This window comes from Piliocolobus tephrosceles, chromosome 11 (assembly GCF_002776525.5).
Source record: "Piliocolobus tephrosceles isolate RC106 chromosome 11, ASM277652v3, whole genome shotgun sequence".
Classification (NCBI taxonomy): Eukaryota; Metazoa; Chordata; class Mammalia; order Primates; family Cercopithecidae; genus Piliocolobus; species Piliocolobus tephrosceles.
In genome coordinates this window covers 42196695-42213466 of record NC_045444.1, presented here as the reverse complement: position 1 = coordinate 42213466, position 16772 = coordinate 42196695, and the positions used below count along the sequence as shown (strand labels likewise).

The 16772-nt window shown below is 38.4% G+C and overlaps 1 protein-coding gene across 5 annotated transcripts in view; it reads right to left on the bottom strand.

Annotated features, from left to right (window-relative positions):
* GPD2 (glycerol-3-phosphate dehydrogenase 2) overlaps positions 1-16772 on the bottom strand; it is a 148813-nt gene that overhangs the window by 83532 nt on the left and 48509 nt on the right. For all 5 annotated transcript variants that reach the window (XM_023217418.2, XM_023217417.2, XM_023217416.3 and 2 more), the window contains one exon: positions 4000-4171. In XM_023217418.2, the coding sequence (XP_023073186.1) occupies positions 4000-4171 (172 nt within the window). The remainder of the gene's footprint in view (positions 1-3999; positions 4172-16772) is intronic.

Genomic DNA, 16772 nt, shown 5'->3' with positions numbered 1-16772 from the left:
TCATAATTCCACATATATAAAATAAGACAGGCAATTATTTTAAGATCGCAATTAATATGTCAAGATATATTAAAAATACATCATCTTCTTAGCTATTACTAACTGTAAAAATTAAAAACCTGATCAACTTTCAGGCTCTGGAAATACTTATCTATTCAAAATCGTCATCCTTATCATCACCACCACAAGTATCACCACCTAGAGTCATCTGCTAATATACTAGCTAATACCTTGATCACTATGGAATGCCCTTCACTGCCAGAAGAAACAGTTTATTTGTTCAATAAATAGTAATAAACTGCTAAGTTGTTCCTTGAAATCAAGGCCACAAGTCTTACTATTCTCAGAGCTGGTTCAGGACTTTATTGAAAAATAGTATTGTTTTAAATAGAAAAAAGAAAACACCCAAAAACAACCTAAAGAATAATTAATAAGAACATCATTGCAATGAGTTCTTCCATAAAGTTATTAAATGAAAATAAATAAAATAGAATTTTGCCATTCAAACTCATGAATACTATATACATGTAAAGACTGATATAAATACACTACTATTTGAAAGAAACACGCTGCAAAAAGAAATACAATCTTGTCTATTCTTTAAAAATATGTAAATATACAAAAGTGCACAAAGGCAAACATAGTAAGACTTTTCAGAAGGTGAAAAAGAATAAAAGTCACTTAGTGATTGCCTTATTATTATTGCACTTGAAGTCCTGCAATCTGACCTTTAACTCTTCCAGGGAAGCCTGGCTTTGTAACTTCATGATCCCTTATCAGCTCCAGGCCTACATTTAAACAATTTCCTGTGCTTTCATAGAATCTTGTCTCATTTTTTCTTTTTATCATTGATATCCAGTCAATTCTCAACTCTAGATTCAATGTGACTGTCTATTTCTGTACCTCTACTCTCAGTAATACTGGACACACGCGCGCGCGCGCACACACACACACATAAATGTACCGTGTGGATAATAAATTTACATTTTTAACCACAGCAAAGAAACCCCTATTTTCCTATCATATTCTCTGCAATGACATCCCTTACTCCCACCCATAAGTAGAACATCTCACCTTGTATTTGTTTAAGAATAGCTCTTGATACTCACACAAACTCTTTATGTCTTAGAATTTACCCTTTGTTTCTGTCCCTGAGAAACAAGTCTCTTACCTTCCTGCTAAAATCAAGATACATCTCTGATATCTCTTTCCCTGTATTTTCATGAGACCTTGTTCCTTATGATTGCCTTCTACTATTAGGTAGGTACATGACATTTAAAAGTAATGACAAAAGCTGCAATAACTTTTGCACCAACCTAATACTTACATATTAAGGTTCTCCCCCAGCACTGACTTTTTTCCCCTGAGTCTACAGAAATATTCAGATTACGCTTTATAAAAAGAAAAAAGGAAAGAAATCCTTGAAACATACTGTCTCCCTTCTTTATATCCTACCACACCAGCAAGTTACCTCCCTTCTATTTTCTTTTTCTCCACATCTCTTGAAAGCCTCTGCTCATGACTGTTCCTTCAGTATCAGCTATCCATTCCCCATCACCAAACCTAAGGCAGTATCTCCAAGTGGTCTATTTAATAAAGCCCAGAGGCCTTCTCCTAGCATACCAGACCCAGCCCTGCCTTTCCACTCTTCTCTCATGTTCTCTCATATATAGCCTCAATGCTCCAAATTACAACACAGGCTGTCTCCCACATACACCGATTCCATGCTGTTCCTCCTGTACGTTTTCTCAGACTGGAACACTTGGAGCAAGCAATGTTTGCCTATTAAAATGTTACCTATGCCAAATAGCATAAGTAAAGTTTTCCATTCCTCATCATTCTATGTAGATATGACCCTCATCTTTCAGTGTCCATAATGGCCCTGAGCCTTTTAAAAAGCTCACATATTCTCTATCACATAATCTGGTCTGTGCAAACAAGCACTATAGAACTGTGGGCACCCTAATGGTACCAACTCTATCAATCATCTTTGTACGCTCATATAGCACCTTGCATATCGCCATGCATACAGCAGGCACTCAGCATATATTTATAAAACTAAAATAAAAAGAATGGCTATACATTTTAGTACATAGCATGAAAATGCCTACAGATACCAAGAAATACACTTTCCTGAATCCTACTGGGGAAATGATCCTCTTTGATATAGAAAATTATCACCAAGTAAATTCTAATTTCTAGGAGGGGTAGTTCCAAACAAGACCTCCCATTATGTTGGGAATGTGTGTCCCCTCTTTCCACCTTCTTTCCCAGGCCTTAAGGGCGAAAAAAGCTGAATTCAAATTATCTATTCTCAAAAACTATTCTCAAACTGTTCTTCCTTTAGGCCTTAGTGTATCAAGGTTAATCTGGCTCAAATTATATTTCATTCTTGGAGACAGAAAATTTTATGAAAATTGGGGTCAACTTTGTAACACAGTAGACTTCCTGTGCCTATATTTTGAACTTGCCATTATTTAGCATTGACAAAAATGACTTAGGCTGTGAAGTTTCCATGGAGCAAAACCTGAGTGTGGGTCCTGTGAAATCAGTCACCTAGGGTACTTATGTGTGTGTGTATGTAGACCTCATTAAATTCATTGTATTTCCATAAGAGTAGATTCTGCCAGGTACATAAAGTAACTAAATCAAGAGTGGCTGTAGTAGTAATTTAATTGATCTGAGAAGAATTATTCCATCTAATAAGTCCTTACCATTGAGTGTTAAAATATAATAAATATTAAACTTTATATAGAAACCAAAATAATCCACAGTCAAAATTCCTTGCAGCAGTATCCTACCCAATTCGAGACATCTGAGGATACTGCAATGGAGTCCTTCTCCAGGACAATTGGTTCTGAAAGTCTTTTACATTCATGTTAGTAATAGCAGCTATAATACTATCTATAATTTACTGAGCTTCTACTTTGTGTGACAAGCACCGTTCTAAATCTCTTCATGATTAACATGTAACTCCCACGACAATCATTCAGAGAAGGTATTTTTTCCTCATGTAAAAGGCAAGGAACCTTAGACGAATTAAGTCCTTTGCCCCCCCACCCCCCAACACACACACATCTGTTAAAGAAGTTAAGCCAGGATAAGTACCCAGATTTCCCTGACTCCAAACTCCACGCTAATACCCATAGGCAAAACAAACATAGTATTTTATTAAATACAACACATCCAAGAGCATTGGTGTTCTATACTAAAATTTCTTTCATTACATGTCATGTTTCCATTTTCATCATATCTTTCCACTAACAGACAGAATGACCGAGACAGAACTATAGATTAGCAACATTTTCCATTATTTATTCACATGAACTAAAGTTTTGCAAACTGCAGTCCATATTTCACTGGAAGGGATGGTTTTAAGAGATACATGAACAAAGATAATTATTTTAATAAATTACTTCAGTTTAATAAATTTTTCTACCATTGACTGATATGTGATTTCAAGTGACATAAAAATGTTTTTATTTTATAGAAATATAAATATGTACTAAAAAAACCAGAACATCAAATTAATAAATTCATAAAGTTTTTAAATAAATTCATTGAAGTGAAATGAGTTATATTTCATTTTAAAGTTGTGCAGTGCCTATATTTCAAGAACTGTAAAGTACTTCATTAAGGATGGAAAATCTGGAAACACAAACAGAAATGTGGCCTCACTATTACAGAGTGCATATTGTGTATTTATGCTGGGGAGAAAGGACGAAGTGTTATCCACATCAAGACTTACCTCTGAGCTAAACAATGGGAAGACATGGACACATGGAGGGGAACAACACACACTGGAGCCTTTGGAGTGGGGCAGTGGGAGGGAGAGCATCAGGATAAATAGCTAATGCATGCTGGGTTTGTACCTAGGTAACGGGTTGATAGGTGCAGCAAACCACCATGGCACAGGCTTACCTATGTAACAACCCTGCACATCCTGCACATGTACCCCAGAACTTAAAATTAAAATTAAAAAAAAAAAAAAAGACTTACCTCTGGTGACAGCATCTAGCGCACAGCCACTTCCTGTTGCTCCTCCTCCAATAACAAGGATATCAAATTCAGATGTATTTTGCAAAGTTAGTAGCTGAGCTTCTCTGGAAGGAGGCTCCCTGTTAACTGGTTCTGAAATGTAGTCTGCCGCTTTAACATAGGCCAGGTTCATCTGATGTAAAAGCAGATCATATTCAGTTGTCCATTTGGAATGTCAATTTAACAAATTTTACAATATACTAAAAGGAGATTTCCAATAGAAATGAGGAATATAAGAGCTAGAGAGAGTCCACAGTCTACATAGAGTTATAAGACCAACTGCCTTGGGGGAAAACAATCCTTAAATTTCTCAGTGTATTTCTTCTCATGAATCACAACTATTTAGCCATAGGACACCTGGTTTCAGATTCAATATCTCAACTGCTTCATATATGGCCAAGTTCAATTATTCACAACACTGTATAGCAATTCCCAATACCTTATTTAAGGCAATTTATAAGGGAACATAAGGAGATTTTTTTACCCAGTACTAGCAATTCATTCAGACAACATTTTAAAGTGGTGAAGAAGGAGGAAAAAGGACTTCATGTCTTTCCACACTTTCTTAGAAGTATACATTCTTCATTCCTCAGTTCTCCTGACAAAAATATATTATAGAGTTTGGGGGCATATAAGTTAAAGTCAGTACAATTAAAAAGACTTTATTTAACAGAAGGTACTAAATAATGAGCTACGTTTAATGAGAATTATATTTTTCAGAAAAATGTAGTCAAAGACTTCCATATTATTTTACTATAAAACTATAGATTTTATATATTGAATGTAACATAAATATACTACGATGTTGGATTTTTTTTGATATGGGGCTTCATTCTGTTGCCCAGCCTAGGGTGTGGTGGCACTATCACAGCTTACTGCAACCTCAGCCTCCCCAAGCTCAGGTGATTCTGCCACCTCAGCCTATGGAGTAGCTGGGACTACAGGTGTGCACGACCATACTTAGCTAATTTTCGTATTTTTTTGCAGAGATGGGTTTTACCATCTTGCCCAGTGAGGTCTCGAACTCCTGGAATCAAGCAATGCATCTGCCTCAGCCTTCCAAAGTACTGAGATGACAGGTATGAGCCACTGCACCCAGCCCATTATTACAGTTTTTATAGAACTTCAACTATAATAGAATTAAAGGCCTTGACATAGTCCTCCTAAAAAATAATGATCTTCCATATTTCTAGCTTTTTAAAGAATGTAGCTTATCATCCTAAATTAAAAATGATTGTGGACTTTAAAAATAAGTAGTTGCCAGAAGGAAACTGGCAGGAAAATGGTGTCTGTTTATTTTTCCAAAATGCTAATACTAGGTTTGTTCACTATAGTAAGCGGTACTGGGCAGCATTGCTCTATTAGTATTCCAGAGATATGTGACTTCCATTTTATTTTCTTCAAATCATAGCATCATTGCAATCCATGATAGTGGTGTTTTTCCCATTCTGCTGCAGGAGCCCTATATGAAGCTCTAGGCCAACAGGCCAAAGCATGTGCAAGAGGAGGGAATCTCAGGTGTTACCGAGAGATTATCCTCATCACCCAAAAAAAGGGATTTTTAAAATTCATTCAAATAGAAGAAACCCACTTACCCCCTGCAGTTGCATTTAATTATTATCAGGCCAATTGGATTTCTATGAAACTAAATCTAGAAGCCATTGGGTAAATTGAAAGAAACCCAGATTAGGGTCAGAGGGTCCCAGCCTGGGTTTTAGCACTCGGTTGCCAGCAATGCAACTGTTGACTCATTATCTCTGGTTTCTTCACTTGTAAAATGGTGATAAAAATCCCTGTGATTTCTCCTTGTATCTTTGGATTATCCTCAGTCTGAATGGAATAATAATCTGAAAGTCATTGGTAAATGACAAAGAAACCACCAGAGTTGCTGCTGTTATCACTCTGTTAAATAATTTGATCTTTTAGTCACATATAATTAGGAACTTTCAAAACACGTTTTACTAAATTTCATAAAAACAAAAAGTTATTATTAGGCTACAAATTCTGACACCAAACCACAAAAATCGTATTTTTCATATAGCTTCTTTTAATTATCTGCTAATAACCATGTCCCCATTTTTACCTTTATATACATTTAGTTTGTTAACTAAATAAATGTAACCAGTAGGTACTACAGAGAACATATTTCAATTATGGTCTTTGCCTTCCATCATCTAATGAGAAAAAAATATACATACACATACACACACACACAATACACACACACACAATACACACACACACTATACACACACACACACACACATACATATAAATAACAAGTACATAGAAAGAATAAATGCCACACTTGAGGGAAAAAAACACCAGGCTATGGCCATTCAGATGAGGGAGAGAGAGTCTTTCATTTGAGGGTTTCAATTGCGCCATGACAGATGGGTAGGACTTGGACATGAGACTGACAAGTGACTAAACCGCCAGAGCATTTTCACACATCAAAAAGATTGCTGACATTTTCTGCTTGGTAAGTTTTCGAGAAATACTTGAGAAATAAGTTTAAAGACCATATTATGATATAGTTCATTAGAACTTGGTAATACTAAAAGTCCCCTATTCTACTCTAACTGTGAACATTCATCTTGACTGGGTCTCTCCTTCATCAAGTTTGCTAGATCTGAAAGGCATCACTAGTGTGTGAGGATCTCATTCCATTAACAACACTGTTTCTCCTGTATTCACTCCCTCCCTTGTCCTTCTCATCAACAAGCTCTAACCTATCTCAGTCTCAATGATAATAAACACCTCTTACATATATCTCTAACCATCCTAAAAATTCCCAAAAGACATGTGAATCTTGTTTTTTTCTACTGCCTCACTCCTTACTCCTCACACTCACCCTAATCTGAATTTTCACATACACCCAACCACTACCAACAACCATAAAACTGACTAAATGCCAACTATGCCACCAAATCCAATAAATGCACAAATGATTGTTCACTCACCTGGGCATCTGGGGGACAACTCTATCTCCAGCCTCTTTGAACCACTCTCTCTTAGCTTCCTTTGTATGTCACTCTACTGCCCAAAATTAAACACCAAATTTCCTCTTAGGTCTATCCAATTCACTCTCCTCAGATCACTAAACTCAACAGAGAGAGAGAAAGAGAGAGACAGAGAGAATCTTACGTACTCCATATCATCAACTATCCTTTATATTACAATAATGTCTAATTTTGTTCCACCATTCAGGAACCAAGATTTCACACTGCCTACTTGAGACCTCCATTTTGATGTCTTACATATATCTCAAAATTGGCCCAATTACTTTATCTCCTCAAACCTTTTTCTCCATCAGTGCTCCTCATCTCAGTAAGGGTGTCATTATACATGTAGTTGCTTGTGCTAGAAATGTGGAAACAACCTTGAGAGCTCCCAGTCTATTAAGTCCTGTATCTGCTCAATCACTGAGTTTATCAATTCCACCTTCTAAAAAATTTCCATATCTAGCCACTTCATCTCCACTGCTACCTCTCAAATCAGGGTATCTTCCCTCTCCCCATACTAACATGATATTCTCCCAAAGGCCTTCACACATTTATCCAGCCTCCTTCCATATCATTTTCTATACTACAACTGGAGTGATCATTTAAAAACCCAAATAATGTCATTTCCATGTATAAAACCCTTCAAGAGCTTCCAACTGAATATATCTTTACTCAGGTTTCCAAGAGTCTTCATGGTCTTTTACAATGGCTAAAATTTAAAAAAAGGCCAGGTGCAGTGGCTCACTCCCAGCACTCTGGGAGGCCGAAGTGGGAGGATCACCTGAGGTCAGGAGTTCAAGACTAGCCTGGCCAATGTGGCAAAACCCCATTTCTACTAAAAATACAAAAATTGGCCAGGCATGGCAGCACATGACTATAGTTCTAGCTACTCAGGAGGCTGAGACAGGAGAATCTCTTGAACCCAGGAGAAGGAGGCGGCAGTGAGCCGAGATCATGCCACTGCACTCCAGCCTAGGTGACAGAGGATATTGTGTCTCAAAAAAAAAAAAAAGGTAGGCAGGGCAACACCAAGTGCTGGTGAGGATGCAACACAATTGAAACTCTTATACTGCTTATAGAAATGCAAAATTAAACAGCTATTTTGGAAAACAGTTTGGGAGTGTCTTTTTTTTTTTAGATGGAGTCTCAGTCTGTCACTCAGGCTGCAGTGCAGTGGCACGATCTCAGCTCACTGCAACCTCTGCCACCCGGGTTCAAGCGATTCTCTTGCCTCAGCCTCCCGAGTAGCTGGGATTACAGGTGCCTGCCACCACACCTGGCTAATTTTTGTATAGTAGAGACAGGGTTTCACTATCTTGGTCAGGCTAGTCTTGAACTCCTGCCCTCGTGATCCACGGGCCTCGGCCTCCCAAAGTGCTGGGATTACAGGTGTGACCCACCGTGCCCAGCCAGGAGTGTCTTATAAAGGTAAACACATACCACACAACCAAGCAGTCCCTCTGCTGGATAGTTACCCAAAAGAAATGAAAATCTGTGTTCACACAGAAGCCTGGAGGCAAATATTTAAAATGGCTTTATTCATAATTGTCCTCAACTGGAAAAAAAAAAAAACTAAAATATCCTTCACCCGGTGAGTGACTAAACAAACTGTGTATGCAATGGAATAATAAACGGAAATAAAAGAGAACAAGCGGCCGGGCGCGGTGGCTCACGCCTGTAATCCCAGCACTTTGGGAGGCTGAGGTGGGCGGATCACCAGGTCAGGAGATCGAGACCATCCTGGCTAACAGGGTGAAACCCCATCTCTACTAAAAATACAAAAAAATTAGCCAAGCATAGTGGCGGGCACCTGTAGTCCCAGCTACTCGGGAGGCTGAGGCAGGAGAATGGCGTGAACCCGGGAGGCGGAGCATGCAGCGAGCGGAGATTGCGCCACTGCACTGCAGTCTGGGCCACAGAGCGAAACTCCGTCTCAAAAAAAAAAAAAAAAAAAGAAAGAAAGAAAGAATAGAGAACAAGCCACTGCTACACACAGCAACACAAATGAACCTCAAATGCAATATGCTAAATCAGGGGTCAGCAAATTATAGTCTTCAGCCCAAATCTGGCTGCTCCCTGTTGTAAATAAAGTTTCACTGGAAGATAGCCACATCCAATCATTTATGTGTTGTCCATGACTGTAATAGCAGAGCTGAATAGTTGCATCAGACTGTACGGCCTGCAAGCCTAAAACATTTACTTTCTGGCTCTTTACAGAAAAGTCTACTAATCTCTGCACTAAGCAAAAGAAGCCAGATTCAGAAGTCTACATACTATATGATTCCAGTACTTCTGTTTATATCATGTTCTGTACAAGCAAAGTACAGAATCGGAAAACAGATCAGTGGTTGCCAGGGTCTGGCAATGGGGGTACAAGGACTGACTACAAAGGGCATGAAAGAATGGTGAGGATGATAGGAATGTTCTACAGCTTGATCATGGTGCTCATTACATACCTGTATGCACTTATCAAAACTCACAGAATTGCAAATTATAATGGGTAAATTTTACTGTACTTTATACTACAAATTATACCTCAATACACTTGACTTTAAAAAAATAATAAGTGAATTATGTAAAGAGCATTTATGTGCCAGACATTATTTTAAGGGTTTTGCTTTTTTTCCACTCATTTAATCCTTACAATAACTATACGAGTTAGGTACTACTATGATCTTCATTTGACAGAACTATCTGAGACATACAGAAGTTAAGCAATTGGTCCGTAAGTACACAGCAGGTTCATGGTAAAGCTGAAAACTGAACTTAGCCTGGCAACAGGGACTAAGTGTTATACTACTACACCACTCTGACACCACATATAACTTGAGGAAAAAAAATTTAAAAAGCAGACTAAGTAGTTACAATAGAGTGAGATATGACTAGCTGTCAAATCTAGAAAGTAGTTTGTTTGGTGTAGTTTTGTTTTGAAGGTTTTACTGAACAGTCCCTTCAAAATATTTTTTAAAAATATACAGCACTATTAAGGGTAATTTGTTTACTTTCTGACACTACTTTTAAAAATAACATTTTACTCTTGTTTACTTTTTTCATAAAAGCTGGAAAGTGTTGCAACTGAGAAGCTAAGTACCATGTTTATTTTAGAGGCAGTAAACACAGCCTAAGGCCCTACTTACAATTATGACAGGAAAAAGACTCATTTTGGCTTCATATGGTTTTGAGTCACAAAAACACATCTGCACTCTACCTTTCCTAGACTATGTTGATTGAGGGGAAATAAAAAGGAGAAAAGCAGCACGAATAAAACAGGTAACAACATGCTTTAAGACAAGAGGGCTTTGGGTTCCAAATCTTCCTAGATTTGCCTTCCCTTTGTTCACTCTCCTTTCTAAGGCAGTTTGATTACACAGGAATTTGGGATACAGAGTTAATTGAAGGATTGATCCAGTGGTTCTAGGAGAAGCCCTGCAATGGCCGCAGGCCCTATATTAGCTGGGAGACCAAAACCTTGTGTCAGGGAGAAGGGGTGGTGGGAGGGAAGAAAGGAGGGGGGGGAGAGAAGGAAGGAGGGGAGGGGACAGGAACGGAGGGGAGAGGAAGGAAGCGGAAGAGAGGGGAGGAAAGAGGGAAGGAGAGGGGAGGGGAGGAAGGAGGGAAGGGGAAGGAAGGAGGGGAGCAGAGGGGAGGGGAGGAAAAAAGGAAGGAAGGAAGGAAGGAAGGAAGGAAGGAAGGAAGGAAGGAAGGAAGGAAGGAAGGAAAGAAGGAAGGAAAAAACCCTATGTCCTGAGGAAATCCTGGGCCCACCATCATTTATTCATCGAACTTATTCATCCAATCAGTATTTTGTGGAGGCCTTCAAGGATTCTATAGCCCAGGGAACAAAACAAAAAGATAAAGAAGCAATTATAACATTGTTTAAAGGTGGATATTCGAATAGAGAAGAGGATACAAGAGCCACAGGAGTCACCTCTTATCCAAACCCGAGAAGGCTTCTTGGAACATGTAGCTAAATCAAGTAGAGAAAAAGTAATAGGCATTAGCTGGGTGACAAAAACCAGGAAAGGAAGTGGGAAGAGCATGTGTTAAAACCAGAAGTCGCACTAGAATGTTTTCTCTGCTTAGCACACTACTTTCTTAAAAACCATATCATACATCCAATATTTTTAAATTGCTATATTTCACATCTAAATCAGAATTTCTATCTGAGATAAATCTGCTAAAACTGAGTAGCAGCTGCCATCCTTAGGCAGGGCTTGTGCGCTCTTGTTAGTCCAGGATTCCTGCTCACTGGCTTCACACTTGTACCTCATCACTTTATCCCCTGTAGGCATATGAGTTCATCAACCTTGGCTTAAAGACAGAAACAACTCCAGCTCTATCAAATTCAGGATCAATTCCCTAATTCAGCCATTGAAGCCAAAAGAGAGGAGAGCCCAACACACAAAACAAACTGCCTTTTGCCTAGCATAATTCCAACCACAGCTCCCAAACACAAAATTTTTATCTTGGTGGACTTGGGAGAATATCTAATATTTAATAATACTTTGATGTTATTTCTGTTATATTTAATCATGGGAGAAGTAGATTTTTTTTCAACTTGTTAACCAATTTTCATCTACATTTTAGAAAGATAAAATTCCTTCAGCATTCTGATAGCAAATATACAGGTTTTGTCAAGAGACTCACATGAACACCCACAAAGAACTAAAAGCCAAGTTCACAATCTTTGATAGTTTACATCCCAGAGAACGTTCACCCTGAACAGGATTCAGAATAAGATCAGTTTTACTATGTCTGTACATCATTAGACTTGCAAATTAAAAACAAAAAACAAAAAAACCCTAGATATTTGCAACTTCAGGTGAGACCAAAAACAAGCTCTAATAATTAGTGTCTATTTCTGAAAGAAATGCATATTTAAAGACCACAGGCAATTAACAACCAGGTTGTCCTGTAATCATGTACAGTAATAATTGGAGTATAAAGTAGGGTCTCATGCAAATCATCTCAGACTGCAACCGTCACCCTCTCCCATAATATATGATTCGATCAATGGAATCGTTAGATTTAAGGGAAACTGCTTCCTGCTTTTTGTCAATAAAAGAGACTAACCATACTTATATATTCCTAAAAGGAAAATACAAAAAGCAGCTCCTCACAGGGAATCTTAAGATGTTTTAATGGCCTTTATTCACTTCCTGAATCACTTTGTGATTCTAAAAACTGACTTTTTTTTTTTGCACTTACATGAGAGTAAGCAACATTTCTCAGTGTAAACACATTCAGTGAGGGATTCATGATCACTCTGTAGATAGAGTTGCCAATGGTTACACTGTCATCTCCATTGTGGTCCTCACAAAAGAAAAAAAGAGGAGCCCATCCTTCTAGGGTAGCTGGGAATGAAGGTCTAGTTCACCTTGAAGGTATTGTCCAGATTTTAAGTGACTGTGATTCCTTTGAGAAATCACACAGAAGGTCTTTTAACAGCAATTAGAAAATACCCAAACATTTAAGTTATAAAACTTTTTATAGCTAAAAAGTGAGGAAAATCCCTTGGCTCTGTCTGAATATATGTGCTTCAAATAAGTTAACAACATAACTGACTATCTGAGCTGAGATTTGGGAGATAAGTTTTATTGGTTTTCAAATAAATATTTTGAAAACAGAATATGTGCTTGCTTTTCAACTCTGACGGCTCACTGAAAGTCAGAGGACCTGGAGAGTAAGCCTGAGGTTGGGGTAGATAGAGAAGGAAGAAGAAATAGAACCATTAGTTGCCTAGAAGCTGTCAGCTCACACCCCTGACATTAGCTCGTTAGGTGTCACTCACACTCCGCAGAGAAAGGAGGAATCTTTTGACCAGTGAGGAAACCTTTAGTTATCCCTTGAGCAAGTAATTAAAAGAATCAAAATTTGATCCCAGGTTTGACTCCAAATCTCATGTCCTCAGCTCTGCTAGGTCATCTTTGCCTGTATGTGTGGGTCACTTGGGCCTCTAGATCTGCCTGCCTTTCTGGCATCAGCAATGCAGAACTATTGATGGCAGTTAGTGAGATCAGGAGTCCTAGGGCATCTGCCTCACCTAAAGCCAACCACACTGGGCAGTTAAGTTGTCACACAGAATTCTATGAAATAGCACTTTTTTTTTTTTTTTGAGACAGAGTCTCACTCTGTTGCCCAGGCTAGAGTGCAGTGGCATGATCTTAGCTCCAAGGTGCAACCTCCACCTCCTGGGTTTGTGCAATTCTCTTGCCTCAGCCTCCCCAGTAGCTGGGATCACAGGCACCCACTAGCACACTTGGCTAATTTTTGTATTTTTAGTAGAGGCGGGGTTTTGCCATGCTGGCCAAGTTGGTCTCAAGCTCCTGACCTCAGGTGATCTGCCCGCCTTGGCATCCCAAACTGCTGGGATTACAGGCGTTAGCCGATGCACCCAGCCAGCACTTTTTCTTAATAATCACCCTAAAGCATCTGGAAGTAGATCCAGAAGTGAAAGAGGGCTCAGTCTTTCCCCATCCCTCTCAGGTGAATAAAATGATGCCCAACTGAGCCAACCAGCCAGTTCCAAGCTTTATAATCTAGATGGCCTTCAGCTACACTTTAACCTATGTTCAAAAATACATTTTGGCCAAATTTATAATGCATACTTGTCATTTCTCTGTGAATTATTTCATCAAATATAAATATAATTTTTCTGGTTGGTACTCACTATCATACAATTAGTTTACAGAAATTCTTTGTTGAAATCACAAATTACAAAACAAGTAAAGTAAAACTGGAATTGCCTAACTTTTGTTTAAATAATCTATTTCTAAAACTACCTAAAAGATGCTTTCCTAGCATAAACTTAATTTAACTATTAAGCTGAAGGATGGGGAGTGGAGAGAGGGAAGCTAAAGGACTCTCCCCAAAGCATTTATAGAAAGTTTCCTCTGTCTACATCCCTAAAAAGTTTTTAAAGAGGCCTTAAAATGAATAAATAGTTGAAAATGAAATGCAAAGTCAAATCAAAATGAATGTCAATGTTGCTCAGTTAGCAACAGCCTAGCAGCTCACCAGCTGTCAACGTTAATCATAGCTCAGTCGTTGACTCACTGAGTGACCTATAGAAGTACAGTTAACCTCACTGATTTTGTATGCCAGCAACAAAATAGCATCACAAACTCCTCGAAGGCCTGATGTGAGTTATAACTCAAAGATATTGCCATGGCCCCACTTTGGGGGCTAAGTGTTAAATAAAAACCAAAATTATAAGGAAGATGATAGGATGCTCTTCAGAGAACATTTCCAGCTCTGTCTGCATAATTTTAGTGCTTTGATGAAACATGTCTCTGAAAAAAACAGTTAACCATATAGAGTAGTTAAGAATAGTTTCAACTGGCCTTATCTAAAATACAGATTATTCAGAATCCTCATCAAGCTTTAGATATCAGACACATTCCCACAAATTTAGTTATATTTCTAAGAGAAAAACAGTTCTTCCAGGAATCCATGCATAGGGTTCTAAATAAGAGAGGCAAATGAATGATACAGTCTTTGGCATAACCCTAACAATAAAATTCTCATCGAAAGAAATATAGCTCATTTGTCCACCAGATTAGAAACTAAATTCAAAACACATATGTAATGGCTAAATGTTTAACAAAACTTTTTCTCTTCTTCCAGAGAACACTCCCATACAGTGGAGTAGAAATGGTCCAGTGGGGTGAGACCCCTATAGCATGGCAGACCCACTAGAATAAAGAGACATAGGTCACTGGGTAATTGCAGGAAATAGGTTCCCCCGGGTAATTGCAGGAAAAAGGTTCCCCATCTATCCACATTGAACTGTAATGTGAGCAACAAATAAATGTGCATTATGATAAGCCACTGAGCTTTGAGGATTGGTTATTATACCAATTAGCTCACTTCAATTAATACACAAGTTTGAGATATGCTTAGTTTTACAACCCAAGATTTACAACTCGCCTACATTGCATACAGTCCATACACAATAGAGAATGGACTATGAATGGGTGAGGCATCATCATTTACAAAAATAAAAGTTAGGAAATACATCCATATAGAAAACACCTCAAAAGGACAGATCATCAAATGCAAGCCCTAGAAAGCCATGGTGCAGAGACGTTTCTACCTTCACATTTGACATAATGCTGATGGCCCTTTAAGCAAACAGGTAGCTTATGGCTCAACCATGAGTTCCTTCTTCCACCATCAGAAATGGCCATTTTAGTTGATTTTAACATTTAGGTGGGAACTACAGTGTTAGATATCCTATGAAGAATGTATTCACAATAGCCAAAATATGGAAACAACCTAAATGCCATTCATCAACAGACGAATGAATAAAGAAATGTAGTATATACATAAAATGGTATATTATTCAGCCTTAAAGAAGAAGAAAGAAGTCCTGACATTGCTGACAACATAGATAGCCCTGGAAGACATTATGCTAAGTGAAATAAGCCAGACACTGAAAGGCAAATACTATATGATCTCGCTTATATGTGAGAGTTAAAATAGTCAAACTCATAGAAGCAGAGAATAAAATAATGGGAAGCAGAGAATTTCTGCATTCAACTTCCATCTCCCAGGTTCAAGTAATTCTCCTGTCTCAGCCTCCTTTGTAGCTGGGATTATAGGTGTCCACCACCATGCCTGGCTAATTTTTATATTTTTAGTAGAGATGGGGCTTTGCTATGTCGGCCAAGCTGGTCTCAAATTTCTGACTTCAGCTGATCTGCTGCCACAGCCTCCCAAAGTGCTGGGATTACAGGCATGAGCCACCATACCCGGCCATCAAGGGAAGAATTTTAAAAAGCAACATTATTCTGCCATCAACAGGTACAGGAAAAAAAAAAAAAATCATAAAAACTATTTAGGAACATTCGTTTTTATAGCACTTTCTAAGGTTTCTTTAAAGAGAAAGACTGGGACTGGCCTCACGCCTGTAATCTCAGCTCTTTGGGAGACCGAGGCGGGCAGATAACCCTAGGTCAGATGTTCAAGACCAGCCTGGTCAACATGGCGAAATCCCGTCTCTACTAAAAAATACAAAAATTAGATGGATGTGGCAGTGGGCGATTGTAATCCCAGCTACTTGGGGGACTGAGGCAGGAAGAATTGCTTGAACCTGGGAGACAGAGGTTGCAGTGAGCCAAGATCGCGCCATTGCACTCCAGCCTGGACACTGTCTCAAAAAAAAAAGTGGTGGGGGGTGGGTGGTGGGAAGATTGCTTACAAACCTATGCAACATACCTCTGTAGATAGAATATTGTTTACTCAGGGAGAGCAAGAAAGTCTAGTAGCCTGAATTGACTTACAAAGTTAAAAGCAATCTGGTAATAAAAAAGAAAAAAAAAGAAAGCAAATGTGTCATGGGATAGTTTCAGCTACAGCTACATCACCACTCAGGAAGAGTTATACTGATTTCAAACCCACAGATCCTCCTTAGTTCAAGCACCTGAAGAATGTTTCTAATTGAGGTTAAATTATCGAAGATGTTAAGGGTGTTCAAAAGATAAAAAAATTGTTACCTTCAAACAAAGAAACTGCTGAAAAACAATGCTTAACTGGAATGTTTGCAATTTAGATTGTATATTTTTTTTCCTGCAGATGCCACAAGATTAAATTGTTTCTTAACTGACATCATATCTTAGATACTATGCTTATGATTTTGATTTCTCTTTAATCAATACTCTTTTGAACTTCAAGTTTCTCTACCCTCTACCAGTTTATCTGTTTAGTCATCAAGATAAGCAAAAGTGT